The sequence below is a fragment of the Epinephelus lanceolatus genome, chromosome 10, assembly GCF_041903045.1.
Source record: "Epinephelus lanceolatus isolate andai-2023 chromosome 10, ASM4190304v1, whole genome shotgun sequence".
Classification (NCBI taxonomy): Eukaryota; Metazoa; Chordata; class Actinopteri; order Perciformes; family Serranidae; genus Epinephelus; species Epinephelus lanceolatus.
In genome coordinates, this window is record NC_135743.1 from 15,178,019 (window position 1) to 15,196,406 (window position 18,388).

General features: G+C 40.4%; 2 protein-coding genes across 2 annotated transcripts; one reads left to right on the top strand and one right to left on the bottom strand.

Moving 5' to 3' along the window:
- Positions 1-2,671: 2,671 nt before the first annotated feature.
- Positions 2,672-13,166, bottom strand: atg12 (ATG12 autophagy related 12 homolog (S. cerevisiae)). The gene is made up of 4 exons (XM_033639859.2): positions 13,034-13,166; positions 6,184-6,320; positions 6,000-6,062; positions 2,672-2,871 (listed from the first exon to the last, which is right to left on the bottom strand). Exons 1-4 carry the CDS (start codon positions 13,125-13,127, stop codon positions 2,812-2,814), a joined length of 354 nt encoding a protein of 117 aa, XP_033495750.1. The 5' UTR covers positions 13,128-13,166; the 3' UTR covers positions 2,672-2,811.
- Position 13,167: 1 nt separating this feature from the next.
- Positions 13,168-18,230, top strand: isoc2 (isochorismatase domain containing 2). The gene is made up of 7 exons (XM_033639858.2): positions 13,168-13,325; positions 13,514-13,623; positions 14,009-14,133; positions 14,576-14,788; positions 17,028-17,098; positions 17,236-17,353; positions 18,059-18,230. Coding segments are annotated over exons 2-7 (594 nt in total). The 5' UTR covers positions 13,168-13,325; positions 13,514-13,622; the 3' UTR covers positions 18,125-18,230.
- The last annotated feature ends 158 nt before the right edge of the window (positions 18,231-18,388 follow it).

An 18,388-nucleotide genomic window follows, 5' to 3' on the forward strand; every position in this document is an offset into this window, starting at 1 on the left:
ATATTATCACCATTGCTTACGTCAATGTCAAGACAATCTCCTTTTAAGAACATTACTCTTCGGCCCTCAGTTACAACACACTGATCGCACAGTACAGTGTGTGTGTGTGTGTGTGTGTGTGTGTGTGTGTGAATAAATTTGCGAAAGTTTACAAGTTGGATGCACACTAATCCACAGATTTTTTTCAGAGTCTGGTTATGCCCTGATGTTATCACCATTGTTAACTCCAATGTTAAGACAGTTTCTTCCTAAGTAAGAACGTCACTCTTCAGCCTCCAGTTAAAACATACTGAACACACAGTGCAGTGTGTGTGCGATATAAATTTGCAGAAAGTTTACAGCGTGAACAACTTGCATGCACACCAATCCACAGATTTTACTAGAATTACCACCACAGCATGAAGAAGAAGAAAAAAACAATATAACTCTTACAAGAAAACAGTAAATGAAGTTTCTGTTTTTCAGATGCTTTGGCAATTTGTCTGTCTTGACAAATGTCAAGTAGCTGATTGGCCACCTTCTGGGGACAAGCTGATATTAAGTTTGTTTAGTTTCTATCCTGGAAGTGAAAATACTTCGGTGTACATCAGTCTGCCTCTTTGGCACAAGGATAAAAAATATACAGTCAAAGCTTACACACACGGTGCTTTTATGTCAGTTAAACGTATCATTATGATGAATTGGAAATCAAACAAATCAAACTGTCCTAATATAGATATTTATGGATACATTATCAATGGAACAGGCAGCTTCAGCTCTTTGTGAATAAAGCCATGAAGATGATGAACCCTGGAGTTTTATAGATTTAAGATCTTACAGAGGGAAAATGGTTCATGAATGAACTTAATCTATTTTATCTGTTATGTTTTGCTCGATTTTGTATTTGTGTACAGTGTGTATGCTATATGTAGTATGTCAGTGTGCTGTCCTCCGTCATATGTCAATTCAGAACTATAAATAATAATTATTATTTTTTTTTTTTTTTTAAAGTGGCTGATTAGAAACCAGATGCCATTTGCCTCATTTGTCTGAACTCATTAGCAAAACATCTGAAAGGTGTATAATCAGTAAATCAGAAAGCTCAAATTAGGCTTAAACTTTAATAGCAATATATATTTTGGGGGCTGTAAGTCAATCATTTTCTTCATTTATTGTTTGGTCTATAGCTTTGAAAATTGTGGAAAATGCACATTAAAATCTCCCAGAGCCAAACGTCAAATCTTCACATTAATTATTTTATCTAAACATCAGTGCAAAACTAAAATCTATTCAGTTTACCTTCATAAATGACAAAGAAAAGCATCAAATTTTCACGTTTGAGAGGCTGGAACCAACAACTACTATTTGTCATGTAAAAAAATGAAACAATTTGTTTTTTGGTGATTGACAAACCTGTAAGTTAATTATTTTCTCGTTTTATCATTTGGTCTTTAAGTCAGAAAATGGCGGAAAATCCATATTAAAATTTTCCAGAGCCAAAGGTCAACTCTTAAAAAAAAAAAATACCTATTTTATCCAAACATCAATGCAAAACCCAAATGACAAAGAAAAGCATCAAATTTACCATGAGAAGCCAGAACCAGCAACTAGAATTTGTCATGTGAAAAATGACTTAAACGATTTGTTTTCCATTGATTGACAAATCTCTAAGTTAATTTTCTCGATTCATCGTTTTGTCTTTAAGTCAGAAAATAGTGGAAAATCCACATTAAAATGTTCCAGAGCCAAAAGTTAAATCCTCATCTTACTTGTTTTATCCGAGCATGACTGCAAATCAAAAATCAACTCAGTTTACCATCATAATTGACAACGAAAAGCATCAAATGTTCACATTTGAGAAGCTGGAAACAGCAACTTGTGTTTTTTATGTAAAAAATGACTGAAACGATTAGTTCCCAGGTGATTGACTGATATCTTTAGCTCTAGTTATTTTAGAATGATCAGTGATAGGTACCTACCAAAGATCTTTTTCTTGTCCCCTGTGGTACTTCAGGTCAAACCAGTTGTGACTTCCTGCAGTCCTGTAACCCTACGGTCTCTCTGCCCTTAATCAAAAAGCTCCTTAAGAACTATTTGCTCCATCAGGGACAGATTCTCTGTGTCACTGCCCTCTTCATCTTTCTCTGTCACTAGTATTCCTCCTCCGGGATGAGCATCAGTGACCCTTACCTCTCCGGCTGCACTCCTCCCTTTAATCCTGCTGGCCAATAGTCAGTCAGAGATGCAGGACTGCTGATGGAGTGATGGAGTGATTGAGCGACTGAGCGTCTGTCTCCACGCCACTCTACTCTCTTTTCTGTCTTTCTTGGGAATTTATGTCACAAACCCATCCTGAATCATGTAATCCCTCTAAGTCCATCTGTTACTGTAGTGCCCCCTCTCTTCCTGTGTCTGTCCCTTTTTAGACTCTGCTCCTTCGTAACCTCCCAAACCTCCCTGTGCCACCAGTCGAAGCTCCTCACCAGTTTAACTTTTGCCACATATTTAATTATAACACAACAAGAGCTGAATGAAACTGTGAACCAGTGTATCCATATGAATGGGCTTTTCCTTTTTCCTCCTCTAATCAGCACCAGCACCGAGCAAAGCTAAATCCTGTGCCCACTAAGTTAAGTGTTTATTTTTGGGTGCCAAATGTCACGTTTAAAAAAAAGATAAAAACAGTCTGACAAGCTTTCTATAGTCACAATAATTTATTTACAATATGTATGTACAGAAAACTGAAAAAAAAAGACATAAAAATGAAAAAACAACAACATTGTGTGCATGTTTGGAGGATGAATTTAAGAAAGAGGGAGTTGTAGAAGCGGTTTAACCCCAGGCTTGAGATTTACAGTAATGAAGAACCAGCTTGTTATCACTGCCGAAACACTGAAAGAGAGAAGAAGAGACAGAAATGTAAATGTTAAATAAAGCAATATCACAAAAGAGTGATGTGACAGTATGATTCCAATATGACTGTGTACAGAACTGATCTTAACAGTCACAATTCATTTGATATTGACCTGTCAAGCTGTGAGAGCTGATGTCCAGTGTGAATACTGGACTTTGCCTTTGTTACTTTAACCAGTGGTTTAGGATTTTGGTGTTTGAAACATGCAGCATTCCTCTTATTGCTCCCTCTGCTGGTCACAGCTCCATATGACACATTAATGTTTCATAGGCTGGTTCTCTCAGGCCTGCCAATTTTAAAGGCTACCACTCTTAGGGTGTTTTTACACTTGGTCCTGTTCAGCCCTCTAAGTGGACTCAGAGCTGTGACTCAGCATTTTTTGCACATATGTGAACACTCCAAGAGAACTCAGCCCCTCTGAAGTGAACTGTAATAGTTCGGTGAGTTCGGTTCTCTTCAAGTCTGTGATGCGGTTCATTAAACCTGTGCACTGTGAACTCAAAGCGCTCCAGGTTTGCTTTGCTTGTTGCCATTGTATTTAGCCCTCTAGATCACATGCTGTTGACCTGGGACGCTTGAAAAAACAGCCAAAACCATGCCGGCATGTAACGCTTGCAAGGACACATGTTTATATACAGTACAGGCCAAAAGTTTGGACACACCTTCTCATTCAATGCGTTTTCTTTATTTTCATGACTATTTACATTGTAGATTCTCACTGAAGGCATCAAAACTATGAATGAACACATGTGGAGTTATGTACTTAACAAAAAAAGGTAAAATAACTGAAAACATGTTTTATATTCTAGTTTCTTCAAAATAGCCACCCTTTGCTCTGATTACTGCTTTGCACACTCTTGGCATTCTCTCCATGAGCTTCAAGAGGTAGTCACCTGAAATGGTTTTCCAACAGTCTTGAAGGAGTTCCCAGAGATGTTTAGCACTTGTTGGCCCCTTTGCCTTCACTCTGCGGTCCAGCTCACCCCAAACCATCTCGATTGGGTTCAGGTCCGGTGACTGTGGAGGCCAGGTCATCTGCCGCAGCACTCCATCACTCTCCTTCTTGGTCAAATAGCCCTTACACAGCCTGGAGGTGTGTTTGGGGTCATTGTCCTGTTGAAAAATAAACTAAACGCAAACCGGATGGGATGGCATGTCGCTGCAGGATGCTGTGGTAGCCATGCTGGTTCAGTGTGCCTTCAATTTTGAATAAATCCCCAACAGTGTCACCAGCAAAACACCCCCACACCATCACACCTCCTCCTCCATGCTTCACAGTGGGAACCAGGCATGTGGAATCCATCCATTCACCTTTTCTGCGTCTCACAAAGACACGGCGGTTGGAACCAAAGATCTCAAATTTGGACTCATCAGACCAAAGCACAGATTTCCACTGGTCTAATGTCCATTCCTTGTGTTTCTTGGCCCAAACAAATCTCTTCTGCTTGTTGCCTCTCCTTAGCAGTGGTTTCCTAGCAGCTATTTGACCATGAAGGCCTGATTGGCGCAGTCTCCTCTTAACAGTTGTTCTAGAGATGGGTCTGCTGCTAGAACTCTGTGTGGCATTCATCTGGTCTCTGATCTGAGCTGCTGTTAACTTGCGATTTCTGAGGCTGGTGACTCGGATGAACTTATCCTCAGAAGCAGAGGTGACTCTTGGTCTTCCTTTCCTGGGTCGGTCCTCATGTCTGCCAGTTTGGTTGTAGCGCTTGATGGTTTTTGCGACTCCACTTGGGGACACGTTTAAAGTTTTTGCAATTTTCCGGACTGACTGACCTTCATTTCTTAAAGTAATGATGGCCACTCGTTTTTCTTTAGTTAGCTGATTGGTTCTTGCCATAATATGAATTTTAACAGTTGTCCAATAGGGCTGTCGGCTGTGTATTAACCTGACTTCTGCACAACACAACTGATGGTCCCAACCCCATTGATAAAGCAAGAAATTCCACTAATTAACCCTGATAAGGCACACCTGTGAAGTGGAAACCATTTCAGGTGACTACCTCTTGAAGCTCATGGAGAGAATGCCAAGAGTGTGCAAAGCAGTAATCAGAGCAAAGGGTGGCTATTTTGAAGAAACTAGAATATAAAACATGTTTTCAGTTATTTCACCTTTTTTTGTTAAGTACATAACTCCACATGTGTTCATTCATAGTTCTGATGCCTTCAGTGAGAATCTACAATGTAAATAGTCATGAAAATAAAGAAAACGCATTGAATGAGAAGGTGTGTCCAAACTTTTGGCCTGTACTGTATATCATATATAGGCTGTAGTGTGAACAGAAAGAGGACCGAGGCCCCATCAGAGCTGAAATTGACCAGAAAGAGAGCCGAGTCCTCTTTCAAATGAACTGACAATGTGAACACAAAAAGAACTGAGTCCCTTTTCTGTTGGTACACTTTTTGGTACACTTTAAGAGGACTGAGTTCAGTTTGTTTAAAAAAAGACTCTATGTGAAAACACCCTCATAGTCCTGACAAAAACCAGGAAATGCGACCACATGACTCCAGTTCTAAAATCCTAACACTGGCTACCTGTCACTTAGAGAACGGATTTCAAAATCTTGCTGCTTGTGTATAAATCATTCTGTAGCTCAGCGCCCAAATATATCTCTGACGTGCTTGTGACATATGAACCTTCTAGGACCCTGAGGACGTCTGGGGCCGGCCTGTTGACCGTCCCAAACGTCACAACAAAACATTGTGAAGCAGTGTTTTGTTATCATGCAGCACAAACCTGGAATAACCTCCCAGATGATGTTAGACAAGCCTGACGCTGATCACTTTTAAGTCAAAGCTAAAAACATTTTTTGTTCCTTAAATGTCAAATTATTCACTGGGGCTCTGATCAGATCCTCTTTATTGTGCCCTTTGTGTCCAAAGAAGTTATGTTTTTAGTGCCTTTTGATTTGAATAAATTACTGTATTAAAGATCCATTCCCAGTCTTCATTTAATTCATCTAAAAACATTCCATTTTCTCATCTTTAAACAGATTGCAAATGTTTTCAGTAATGCCAACACTCTTCCTCTCCCTATTTAGTTTTTTTTTTTTTTTTATTGTTGCGTCGTACAATACTGTTAAATCGAGTGTTTGTATGTACTTACATCAAAGAGGACTCCTACTTCTTGATCCGGTGAGGGGGCAAAGGACTGGTTTACATATATGAACTGAGGAAAAAAAGAAAGAAAAGAGAAACAGATATGTAGAGAGTTGCAAAACTTTCCAAAGCTTCTGTCCAAGACATGATTTTGTGAAGTGAACAAGCCACAAAACAAACTTCATTCCTACCAGCTGTTCACTGCCATCAAGCTTGAGGAAGCGAGAGATGAACTGCGACAGGGACTGCACCGTCCTCCCCCTGTCCACTGCCCACTTCTTTGTTTTCATGATAGGAGTGTCTCCCACTGCCTTCAGCAACACGTCAACTGTAAAAGTAGAAAACATGAAAAGTGAAAGTGCTGCTGCTGCCACCAGGAGTGGTCTGGGCAAATCTCAACTTGCATTGTTCAGGGGAATTTCTGGAAAAGTGTTGTTAAATACAGTGACACATAACCGCTATTCAACAGTAAGAAAACTGAAACTGTGATGACGCACTTCCAGTACGGACTGAGACAAAATAGTACAGAACCACATGTCATACAAGAAATGAGCAGTGGGCTTTTGCACAATATGTTATTTTAGCCAACAGTTTGTGCAACACTTCCGTCCCTTAAAACACTTCAGATGTGTATTCAAGTAAGTCCTTTCCTGTTGGTACAAGTGTAAACTACATTCTCCATGTGTACTCCTATGAAAAGCCGTTTATTTGTTGTAATTATACGCATCAAGATTCACTGTTGACAAACACAGAAAACTTAGCTTTATTACAATAAACTTACATTGAACCTACATGTTTAAAGATTTCCTTTTAGTACGGCGGATAAGCTCTCAAATTATGAGGAATTGTGCACTTTTTGAAAAAAGCATGAAATTTCTACCATAGTTAGTACATACCATAAGGTTTATTTTCAGATGTGGAGGGAAGTCAGATTTGACCTCTGAGGCCCGGGAGAGGTCAAATTCAAGATGGCCGCCAATAATATTCAAATATGCTTAACTTTGGAACCAAACACAGTAGAAAAACATTTAAGGTGTCATTTCCAACTAAGTTTAGGGTGCCCATTCAGTTAGTGATATCCTTGAGATCAATGGAATTCAAGAAAATGCATTTAGGTCAAGGTAAAAATTTGCTTACAAAAACAAAACATTTTCCCCTGTTTTTTTTCTTCTTTTTTTTATTTATTTATTTTTTTAATGAACACCAAAAATATTTCAATTACTTTTTATTCTCATGTATTATTCAGTAATTAGTTATCATTTACTGGGATGTGTGGTTATTTTTTTCCTGCTAAGCACATCATTATCAGCAGATGGCCCTCTAGAGCATCAGTAGCTAATGCCAGTAGCGATGTAGTCAGTAGGCAACATGATGAGTAGGCTACAGTATGCACAAGTGACGAGACAGAGAGCACTTTTGACATAAATATCCTACCAGGTAAACTGACTGACTGTGTACAGACAATGGTCGTGTTTCCCAGTTAAGAGCGATCTTAAGACTTAAGAGCACAGTTAAGAACGTCTTTGGTAAGAAGGGTTGCTAAGATACGAGTGATTCCCAGATGCGTTCTTAATGCCCTTCTAAGGATCGCTCTTAAGATCGCTCTTTAAGAAGCTCTTAACAGGAGCTGTCCACTACCGCGGTGCTGAAACAATCGATGTTTGGCAAATCGATCACCCACCACTTAATCAGCACATAAGACACACAGCGCTGCTACCTAATGTACTAATTCCCTGCTGCTCGTGTGTATGTGTGTTCTAATAATTCTAATGAAAAACTAAGACGATAAATATTTGTTATTGACCTATTTTCATGACGAAAACAAGACTACAACTAAATAAGAAGTAGTCTTGGTAAGAGAATCATAAGGAAATGTATTATATTTAAACAAAAAAACACAGACGCCTTGCTGAGGCCAGTGCCGTCTCCCACCACGTCCAGGAAGCTCCCCACTGCGTAAAAACGCAGCGCAGCCAGGCATTGCACCTCCGGGCTGAGGGCAAAATTGCACCAGGTTGCCCTCCGGATGTGTGGAGACACTAGTTGATGAGGCGTTGTATCTCGGTACTTCATTTGGACAGCCCGGTCTGACAGCACGTCGAGTGACGCACAAATGCATTTACATATATGGTTTGGCTTCGCACATGGCAACGCTGTTGGTTAGCAGCGAGAATATGCTGTAAAGCAGCCATGGTATCTCACACATGTGTGATGTGGCAACGCCTTTATATAGAGTAGCGGGTGGAGCGTCCATGGATGTGGTTCCAGCTGAGCTCAATTACACCTGTCAGTTGCCTGATATCTGAATGTCGCAGGTTTGGAGGGTGGATGTGTTTCTGTTGTGGCCTGATGCATTTTTTGGATGTGGTAAACTATCTCATATGTGCATACAGATGTGGGATATGTGCGGACAAATTATGATAAATGATAGTGATGATGATTCATTTTATTTGTGTGCCTGATGTGCACAGCACATAGAGGAACACACTTGTTATTCCTCATACTTATTTTTCTTATTATTATTTTTCTTCCGCCAGATTTCGGTGCGTAACTTGTGCAACAGCTTTGAGCGCACATAGGGTCTTCATAAAACATATAGATTCAAGATTCAAAGTGTTCATTGTCATATGCACAGTAAGGACATGCGTTTCCCTGCAGAATGAAATTCGTTCTTTTCTGTCACCAATTAATGCTAAACAATATAAATCTGAAGTATAAAATAGATCAAAATATATACAGTGCGCACTGTTTAATATCTACAGAAGCGTACTGCATTCACTTGACAAATTAAAAAAAAGTCTGTTTTATTGAGTATTTTTTTCTGTTTTTCAGAGTAGTTTTTTTATTTTTCTGTTTTTCTGAGTATTTTTTTCTGAGTTAAGAGACCAATAGAACAACAGACACTTTCATTCCTTTCTCGAGAGCTCGATATAATGGAAGCCAACATGACCCGCTTGTTTAGTTTAATCCAGTTTCACTTTGTTTTGGGTTTGAGACACTGGGAGATACTCTTGTCTTTAAGTCATATAGATGGTGTTATCATTAGTTTGTCGACTTTACGCAGGCACCAGTCACTTGCAGGTGCCAGGTGGGATCTTCTCACGAGATTTTGAAGTATCTCGTCTCCTCGTTCAGGAAAAAAAATTACCATGAAAAACAGAAAAAAATTACCACCAAAAACAGAACCCCCCGAAAAACACAAAAAATTACCATGAAAAACAGGGAAAAAATTACACCAAAAAACAGAAAAATAAATAAATTACTCTGAAAAAACAGAAAATATTACTCCGAAAAACAGAAAATATTACTCCGAAAAACAGGGAAAAAATTACTCAGACAGTAATTAGTCAGAAAGCTTAGTGTAATATTAATTTGCCTGACGCGGCCAGATCTGTGCGCATTTGGTTGCTAAGAAGACTGTTAAGAGTGGGTTAGCTCGATCTTACAACTCCTTCTTAGTGAAAGATCTTCTTAAGCTAAGAGCGATCTGGGAAATGCATTTTTCTTTCACGGGAGGCTTAAGAGTGTTCTTAAGAAACTCTTAGCGCTACGAGCCATCTGGGAAACGGCGCCAATATAAGTATACTTGAGTAAAGCCTTAACATGCAAATACATTGAATTTGATTGTAGCTGGGAATGAGTCTGCCTAGTTAGTTAGCTATCTAGCTTCTGTGGTAAAAAAAAAAAAAAAAAAAAAAAAAAAACCGGGCACTGATCAAAATAATTCTGCTAGCTAAACTAGAAGACAGTCTGGAACATACATGAGCTGAAGTTAGTTGAATGATTGAACAGCGCATGTTCTAGAGATTTCAGCTCGGTCATTTGTGTGAAGTAGGACTATAGCTGAATTAATGGTGATAGCAAAGTAGCATAGTTCAATACTGTGCCGCTGGTATCAAACAGGCTTGAGAGCTAATAGCTGGCATGTAAATGTAGACGTGTTATTACTGATTTCAAAGCAAGTTTCAGTATAAGAAGCATAGTTGGTCTACTGAAATATTGTAAGTAAATACATTTTAGTGATCATTACCATTACTGTTATTATGTTGGAAATAAACCATCTTTTTGCGCCCTTTATCTTACTCCGTCTGCATAATTTGACCATGACTTTGACCTAAATGCATTTTCTTGAATTCTGGTGATTTCAAAAGTATCATCAACTGAATGGGCACCCTAAATTTAGTTGGAAATGACACCTTAAATGTCGTTCTACTGTGTTTGGTTCCAAAGTTAAGCATATTTGAATATTATTGGCAGCCATCTTGAATTTGACCTCTCCCGGGCCTCAGAGGTCAAATCTGACTTCCTTCCACATCTGAAAATAAACCTTATGGTATGTACTAACTATGGTAGAAATTTCATGCTATTTTCAAAAAGTGCACAATTTATCTGCTAATCCGCTGTACTATTTCATTATGTGTTATGGCACATTTTTTAAAATTAAAGTTTTTTGAGTGAAGCCCGCACACTTTAAACATTCAGGGTATTAGATCCATTTGTTCACTTTACTCTTATAAGCTTAGAAAATATGAATGAATGAAAACAGGCTGTGAAAGCTTTGCATCCTCAGGAATTACCCGAATGACTACAAATTTCCATCCTTGTTCCATCCTATGCTGCTCAGATCTCATGTGTGCAACATTATACTCAAAGAACATTATTATGACCACAGACACAAAATGGCTGAATATACAAGCACAAGTTCTTTACATGTCATTTGCACAACAGCTGCAGTGGAGCAGTCGTTGGCAATTAAATTCTTGTTCTCAGGCTCAGTCCAAGAATGCTACTGCAAAAAAAATGTATCAAAGGAAAGTAAAAGAGGACAAATGAAGACATAAACATAAATTGTGCACTAGTTAAAATGTAGGAATAAAACATTATATGAGGCCCTTATGCTACTGTTACCTGGCGTGCTGATAAGTGCACCCTCTCTAATAATCTGAGGTGTTAACTTGCGTATATGATTGATATTTATGAATTGTACCATGTAGAATATGTATCATGCACGTATATATTTTTGTGTACACACATCCACAAATTTATGTATATAGTGCTCTGTCTCGGTTGTTTTCCCTTTGTCCTGTCGTGTAGCAGTTTGCTGTCAGTTTTTTGACTTGTGGTGTATTTTATTGGTTGTATGTTGTTTTATAATTGCTGTTATTTATTTGTTTTGCTTGTTGTTGGTTTGTTTGAAAAACCAATAAAAGAAAATCAGAAAAAGGAATAAAATATATGTAAAATAAAATAAAACACTGTGGTGAACTGGTGTGCAGTGGTGATAAAATGAATTAACTGCAATGTAGACAGGATAAGATGAATAGTATACACCTATCAGCCAAAACATTAAAACCACTGACAGATGACATGAACAATACTGACCATCTTGTCACAATGCCATGCTCTGCTGGGAAACCTTTGGTTCTGGCATTCATGTGGATGCCACTTGAAGCATATCTCTCATCCAAACACCGTAACAGACCAAGCCCCCCCCTCATGGCAATAACACTCCTCAATGGCAGTGCGCCCCCTCCAGCAGAACATGCACCATGCCTCATCCCAAACAATGCTCAGAAATGGCCCGAGGAACATGACAAAGAGTGCAAGGCATCAACCTGGCCTCCAAATTCCCCAAATCTCAATCTGATCGAGCATCCATAGGACATGCCAGTACCCCACCTCACAACCGACAGGTGTCAAAGGATCCACCGCCAACGCCACAGTGCCAGACTCCACAGGACACCCCCAGAGGTCCTGTGTCCATGCCTTGACATGTCAGAGCCAAATCTAATCCAAGAAGGCCCCACCGTGGATTGGGGGTTCCTCTGGGGTTCCTCTGGGGTACTGACACGTCCCACGAATACTCAGATTGGGATCTGGGGATTTTGGAGGCCAGGTCGATACGTTGAGCTTTCTGTCACATTCTTCAAATCATTCCTGAGCAGTTTTTGCAGTGAGGCATGACGCACTGCTCTGCTTGGGGGGGCACTGCCATCAAGGTGCATTGTTGCCATGTGGGGGGGAGGGTGTACTAGGTCCACAGCGGCGTTTGGGTGGGTGCTGCGTGTCAGGTGGCATCCACATGAATGCCAGGAGCCAAAAGTTTCCCAGCAGAACATTGCATTGTAACAAGATGATCAATGTTATTCACTTCACCTGCCAGTGGTTTTGTTGTTTTGGCTGATCAGTGTATATGTATAGTGTCATGTGTGCAGGTCGGGCCAAGGCCATTTTAACTAGGATTTATTTTGTTCTCATATACCGGATGTTATGAACTAAGGGGAGTGTGTAGTCCTTCTTTATTTACTGGTATTCATGTATTTAATCACTGTTATATGATTACTATTACTTTAAATATTAAGACAGATTAACAGATCAAAACAATACGTTCTGGGCAGTCTGTGTAATGATTATCATCTTGACCCTGATTTGAATTCAAGAGTTTCATCTCAGGGTTGTTATTAACACGTATGAAGTACAGTAAGACGCCAGTATTGTTTACTGTAATGACTCTGAAACAGAAAGCCATCCTTGAATTAAATCTAACACGGCTAATAAAATAAGAACAAGAATAAAAGAGTATTTCAAACTCATGTCAAACCCCAAAACATGATTTTCACTAAACTGACAGTTAGACAGTTTTAAGCTAACCGAAGTTTGTTAGCTTAGCCTTTATAAAGTATTATCTACTAAATGTGCAGTTGCTATCGGCATTACCGTAACATATTTAATACAATATAAGACAAACATGCACTCTGAAAAAATATCTATCAAATAAGAGCAAAAAGATGTCATGTTGTCTTCATAAATATTAGCATTAGCTTTCAATCTTCCCCAAACCAGGCAGTGCCACATGAAAAAAGCTAAACGCTTATTGGCTGAACAGAAAAACGGAGCGTTCCTATTGGCCAAAATCTTAGTCAATCGTCGTCACGTCACACACCCGGAATTGCTTCTTCTCGCACTATCAACATTCCTCGTAAACAGGTGATTGTTGTGCGCTAACTGACCAGGTTTTTCCGATAAATTGCGCGTTCTTACTTTTCTTCTTATCATCGTTTGTCGCTGAGTCGTCTGACGGCGGCTGTGACTCCTCTTTTTGCGTTTCCGTTGGGGACTCTGCATTGTCAGACATCTTCAGGTGACCACTGTGGGTGAGCAGTACCCGCCCACCTCAGCTAGCACGGCGATTCGCTGCGAGCAGTGGCTGCTATTGGCTGACAGAAACGTCAATCACTAAGACGCGTAATTCTATTGGTGGATGGGCTTCTGGAGAGTGGTGTTTTTCAAAGGAAGGCTGTTGAACTTGTCGGTCTTCTTAGCTACATGCTAGGTTAGTTATTGTTTTGACTTTTGAATAGATATTTGTTAATAGCATAATTATTTTAACAAATTCAGATGTTGGTTGTCTTTCTGATTAATCTCCTGCAGTTTTGTGTTAAATAGTTAGTGCATTCTTCCTCCTTTACTTGCAACTAAAATAGGTAACATTACATTTTCTGTTGGTTTCTGATTACACAGGAGGCGTCACATGGGACATTATACTTTAACCTGACAGATAAACTCTCTGTAGTCCAGCTGAACCTGTCACCTACTCCTGCTCCTTACTATCTGACCATCAGATCTCAACAGTAAGTACATTTCTTATGTTTAAGTTCCCTCAGATGACCTAGGATGGCAGCCATCTGTGTGTTACTACAGTTCATTTGTGTGAAGCAACTATTTGATCTCAATTGTTATGAAGACAATGGAACTCTATTAAGGAAACATTTCATACAAGAAAGATAACCTCTTTCCTCCTGAAGTAGACACATTGCACCAGTGTAAAAACAAGATTTGAAGTTAGAAATCTCAAAAGTAGCCACTATATTGCAAACATGTCATTCATTGCTTGTTTCTCCAAGCTTCAGGGCTATTTTAATATTCAGTGACATGCTATCCATAACACTGTGCCAGTGGATTTGTAACTCATTGTATCTGAACATGATTCGTCCTTATCTGACCTTGCTCTTGCAGTGGCAAACATCGGCAGGCTCTCCACCAAAGATGCCGTGGTCTTCTTGTGTGATATGCAGGAGAAGTTCAGACCCAGCATCTTCCAGTTCACCAACATTGTGAGCAACGCTGCCAGAGTGCTCCAGGTTAGAAATACTCACCATCACATTACTATCGCAGTGTCTTGTCAGTAGGGTTGCAGCAGTGTGCGGTGAAACCGTTTAGCAAAGTATGAAAAATGACAATTATAACATGCACATTTGCTTGTTCATGGTGTTGAAAAAAATGCAACCATACGGCGAATCTCACCAGCACATGTGCATCTCCTTTCCTCCTTCACTGCCTGTCAGACCTTTCACACAAACATCCATAAAAATGGTCTCAAATTTCAATTATAATAGAGCCTTTGTTCAACCAGAAAAGGCATTTTACTTCCTTTAAGGGCGTAACTAATAAGTGTAATATCATATGTCGTGATAGCATAGTATTTTACCGTTGAAATCTGTCGCAACCCTACATGTTAGTCATACCAGCTATCAGCCTCAGATATTCATTTCTAAGTGTTAACTGTTTCTCTTCTTCTCACAGGCCAGCCGTATTCTGGGCATCCCCCCCATTTTGACAGAGCAGTACCCCAAAGGCTTGGGTCCTACAGTACCAGAGCTGGGAGCATCAGACCTCAAAGCTCATGCTAAAACTTCATTCACCATGATGATAGCGGAGGTGGAGAAGGAGCTGGAGGCCCTGGGGAACCCCAAGCAGGCTATACTGTGTGGAATAGAGGCACACGCCTGTATTGCAGTAAGACCCAACACTGTTAAAATGAACCAGGCCTCATGAAAGACAGTATGAAGACACACGCATACATTTATGTTCATATTTATGTTCATCTCGTGATCGGAATCTGCTGTTGCAAACAGATGCATCATCAAACCTTAATGAAGCTTTTCCCCACTTTATTTGATATCTAGTTAAAGTGTGTGTTGTGGAGAAGCGCTGGACTTGACTTACATGAGCAAGGAAGGGGAAGCAGTCAGCAAGTTCCATTCAAAGCAGCAATATTAGCAATGTGCAATACGAGGGTGAATCAAAGTGTTAAAGGAAGTTAACTTACAGGATGCACACATCATGACTGCTGCACAAAAGTATGAACAAAAGGAGGAAGGCTGCATCTAAAGCCTCTCATTAACTTGTGTGATTGCACCTGAGGGAGGTGGGTCCCTCTCAGGCAGGAGTGTTGGATTTATCCTCCTTGCCTCAGGTGGGTAAGGTGATCTCTTTATGTAGACTTTCAACAGCGTGGGTATCAGTACTCGAAACTTCTCCAGTCAGACAGTACCTGCATTTGATTCTTTTTGTACCCAGATCTAGAAAGATAAACTTGTTGTGTGGTTTTGCTTGCAGCCAATCACTGCAAGTTCTTTGACTTTATGTCTGTGGTGTGGTGAAGTTGAGCGCTGGAGTTGGCAGTTCATCATGCCACCAAAACAAACATAATTAAAGTAGATAACTGAATGCTTCCATTCAGGAGATGGCTATTAAAGGGCCAGTATGTAATATTTGGCATGGTTTATTGTCACTCTGAATCTGAATCTGAATATTCTACCCATTAATATGTTTATATAAGTGTATAATCGCTATAAAATAAAATTCGTTTGGTTTTCGTAGCCTTATAATTATGCTTTTATATATATATATAGCAAGGGCCTTGCTTTAGAGAGATCGCCATCTTGCGCCGCCATGTATGTACGGCAGACCGAGTGGACAATCCAGCCAGCCAGAGAACGTGTTTCGCGTGTATAAATGAACCAACAAAGACAGCGGAAGGAAGGAAGAAGGAGGAGGAAACAGCAGAGAGTGTTAGTAGTTCATCGATAGAGAGTAGTGAAAAGTTTTTTTTAGTTACAAAGGTTGCGAATGGACCACACTTACCACGCAACAGGAGAGAATGAACCCGAACCGTCATCTGCGAGGAAAAGAAAACGCAACTTCACTCCTTGTGATGCACTCTCTGCGGTGCTTTTCCTCCTGGTGATATATCTCCCCAACGATGGCAGCAGTAGCACCGAATCCCATTCTGTGCATTCAGCCTCTCTTCTCGCCCGCTCAGCATCAAACACATGGAGTTCCTCATCTGTATGCTCTGGCTCAAACAGGTATGGCTCTGGGTCTGTGTCCGCTACAAGAAACTCTTCAAAATCGCGTTCAAAGTCGTCTATTGCAGCTACTATAGTCCGGAGATATTGCTAGGCTAAATAAACAGCTGAGCTCTGTTTACAGGCTACGCTGTCAGTCAGTGTGCGGGCTGGAGATTGGTGGAGCAGAGAGGGGAGGGGGGTCCCCACTTGGTATGGTAAACGAGTAGCCTATGTGTGTATGAAGTGTGTGTGTTATGCTAGAAGAGTCAGAGTTTGGGACGGAGTGGTGTGTTACCGGAGTTTCTGGAGTGCTCAAATAAACTGGCCTTTTTCCCGAACGCTCCTCTGGTCTCCTGCTCGTGAGGGATTCATTACAATATCGTAACATGGTTTAGATTTCTAAATAAATATTCACCTCGTCGCAAGATAGGCCTACTCCTGTAAAACTCGTGCGCAAGGCTTTTTGTCCCTACGAGGCCACCGTCATTTACCCGACGGGAGGGGTGAGCGAGTGAGCCCTGCAATCTAGAATTTGACCACTGATGTCACTGTTTTCAACCCATTTTACACACTGGCCCTTTAAATGGTATCAAATGAAGTAGTCTATTGCAATCTGCAAATTTACCTTCTTTATCACTGGCCCTTTAGAGATTAAAGAATTTAAGAAACAGCCTCTAACAAATTCTTTTACACAATTTAAAGTGTACCCAAATACATGTGTTTGCATTGTATGTACACAGCAGGTATTAGTTATTGTTGTTAAAAATGACCCCAAAAAACAGCAGGTGATGATGTGACAGATGATAATTAAGCTATTACACTATTAAGTAATGTAATTATGTCATTATGTGCCACAGATTCAGTTAGTTAACGAGGACCTCTGCTTCTTGTGTTTCCCACAGTGCACAACATATGACCTGCTGGAAAAGGGAATAGAGGTTCATATCGTGGCTGATGCCGTCTCATCCAGAAGGTATCTGTGTATTCTGTTATTTCTGCCGTGTAGCATGCAATGATATAACCTGCATTTAATATGAATCTGTTCCTGTGTATGTCTGGAACCTGTTTACCTGTATATGTTTTAATACTTCTGTGTGTCTTCCCCCACAGCCAGACAGACCGTCTGTTTGCTCTGTCCCGACTGAAGCAGAGCGGAGCGTACCTCACCACCACAGAGGCTGTTCTGCTGCAGCTGGTTCAAGACGCCAAACACCCCAACTTCAAGGAGGTGCTTAGTACAGCTGCTCTCTGTTTTGAATATAATACTGCGTTCCATTTACCTCTGAAGTGGGAAGTCGGAGCTGGGAATGATATTAGATATGAGTCAGAAAACCACGATGTTGTTAGCAATACCAGTTAATAAGAACGCTTTAAGCTGTATTTTGCACATACAAACACCATAACAACATATCTAAAGTCAGGAGCTGGACAGTACTGTGTGTACGTCTGTTTTAATGTGTCACAAATAAGACCAAAGTGCTAATAAACAGTATATTACTACAGCTTTCAGCAGCTATCTTGGAGTTTGAGGTCAAGGTTGGGGTTGGTGAGGTTCTTCCGACTTTCCAAATCAGAAATCTGACTTCAGGAGGCGTTCCAGTTGAAACTTCCAACTGGACGCTTGGCTGGAAATTCTGACTTCCCAATGCAAATGGAACGTACCATAGGCCTGGCAGTAAACTCCAGAGGAAAACATGATTTGCACGTACACAGATTGCTATCAGTCCAGAGACTGCAGCTTCAGGGCTGCCAAAAATACACTGCTTACAACCTTTATCACAAACACTGAGGGCCAGCTACAGATGACCTTATACTGTGGGGTGAGGGGAGACTTTATGCTGCAGTGGTACTTTTTTGTAGTCTTAAATTTTGATTTTATTCTGAGCTGCCAGCGTAAGCAATGAAGTGACAAACGTATACTCTCTTTTGACAGATCCAGAAGCTCTTGGCCCACCCGTCCCCTGACACCGGCCTCCTCGCCTTCTTCAGCGCCCTGTAGGAAGATCATCACCTGTCATTCTGTCCCATAGATACTGTACAGAATTTCACTGCTTCCACCACACTGTTAAAGTGCTTCAATAAAGTGATGCTGCTATAAATCTGCACTGCGTTTGTGTTTGTGTTTCTGAATCAAACCCTTAAACCTGAGGACAAACTTACAGGTTGTTCCTCTTTACTGAACCCAGAGAGCTGAAACTTGTACTGCAAGCTGTGAGAAGCTGAAGAGGAGGGACCAGCTGACAGAGGCGGGAGCAAAGAGTTA